Here is a 1030-nt window from a genome sequence, read left to right as displayed (position 1 = left end):
CTTGTGATTCTCTCTCTGTTTGTTCTCTCCACCTCTCTCTGCTAGATGAATTTGAGTAATAAAATGTCTCTTAGGGAACAGCTGTTCTCCTCATTACTCTCTCCATCTCTCTCGCTCTCTCTGCTCCCTCCCAGTAGACCCAAGACTCTTATCAACACCGTTAGACAGGCACACACTGTTACAGTTTCCCAAAGATGTGCCAGAGATCCAACCGTTTTCCATTCTGCTCTTATCCATGTCAAACACTTTATCTTTGTTACCTGACAGCATCTGTCCGCTCATAGACGTGATGTAATGCTCTGTCACACACTGTCCTCAATATTTTGCGCCAAGTAAGCCCCCCCAAAACACTTCGGATTTTCAAAAATAACACTCTCTCCCTCTTTAGCGTCCGTGTTTCCTGAGGACTTCTCTATCTTGGCGACGGTGAGGCCGAAGAAAGGCAGTCAGTCCTTCCTGCTGTCGGTGTATAACGAACAGGGCATCCAACAGCTCGGTCTAGAAGTGGGACGCTCTCCTGTCTTCCTGTATGAGGATCACCTGGGCAAACCTGGCCCGGAGGACTACCCGCTCTTCAGAGGGGTCAACTTGGCAGACGGAAAGTAAGACACACGCACAAGCTGTGTATTAAATTAGAAATATGTTGTGTGATTTTGTCACAGTATTTCACAGTCAGGAATGATTTTCTTGACACTGGAAACTTAAGGGCCGGTTACGTAACGTCTGGTTAGGTTAGGATTTAGTGTGTTTGGTTTTCATTACTAGCTTTGATGTGCGACATATCTAATCTGTCACACTGGTGTGAAGCCAACACCTGCACAGGTGAGCAGACACAGGTGTGACGCCCTGTGTAACTACATAAACACTGCAGAAACACATCAGTAACACATACTGTATGCATATGGGAAACTTCGGATAGATAGATAGATAGATAAATAGATAGATAGATGGATGGATGGATGGATGGATGATAGATAGATAGAGAGATGGATGGATGATGGATAGATAGATAGATAGATAGATAGATAGA

General features: G+C 44.7%; 1 protein-coding gene across 1 annotated transcript in view; it reads left to right on the top strand.

Annotated features, from left to right (window-relative positions):
* Positions 1-337: 337 nt before the first annotated feature.
* The window catches only part of LOC107576528 (collagen alpha-1(V) chain-like), a gene marked incomplete at both ends in the record, with an annotated part of 17573 nt that continues 16880 nt past the window's right edge, over positions 338-1030 (top strand). Inside the window, one exon of the mRNA XM_016262695.1 lies at positions 338-602. Coding sequence (XP_016118181.1) covers positions 338-602 — 265 coding nt within the window. The remainder of the gene's footprint in view (positions 603-1030) is intronic.

This window comes from Sinocyclocheilus grahami, unplaced genomic scaffold (assembly GCF_001515645.1).
Source record: "Sinocyclocheilus grahami isolate Dianchi unplaced genomic scaffold, SAMN03320097.WGS_v1.1 scaffold3878.1, whole genome shotgun sequence".
NCBI classification, from domain to species: Eukaryota; Metazoa; Chordata; class Actinopteri; order Cypriniformes; family Cyprinidae; genus Sinocyclocheilus; species Sinocyclocheilus grahami.
The sequence above is the reverse complement of the archived record's forward strand: the minus strand, read 5'-3'. Positions and strand labels throughout refer to the sequence as shown.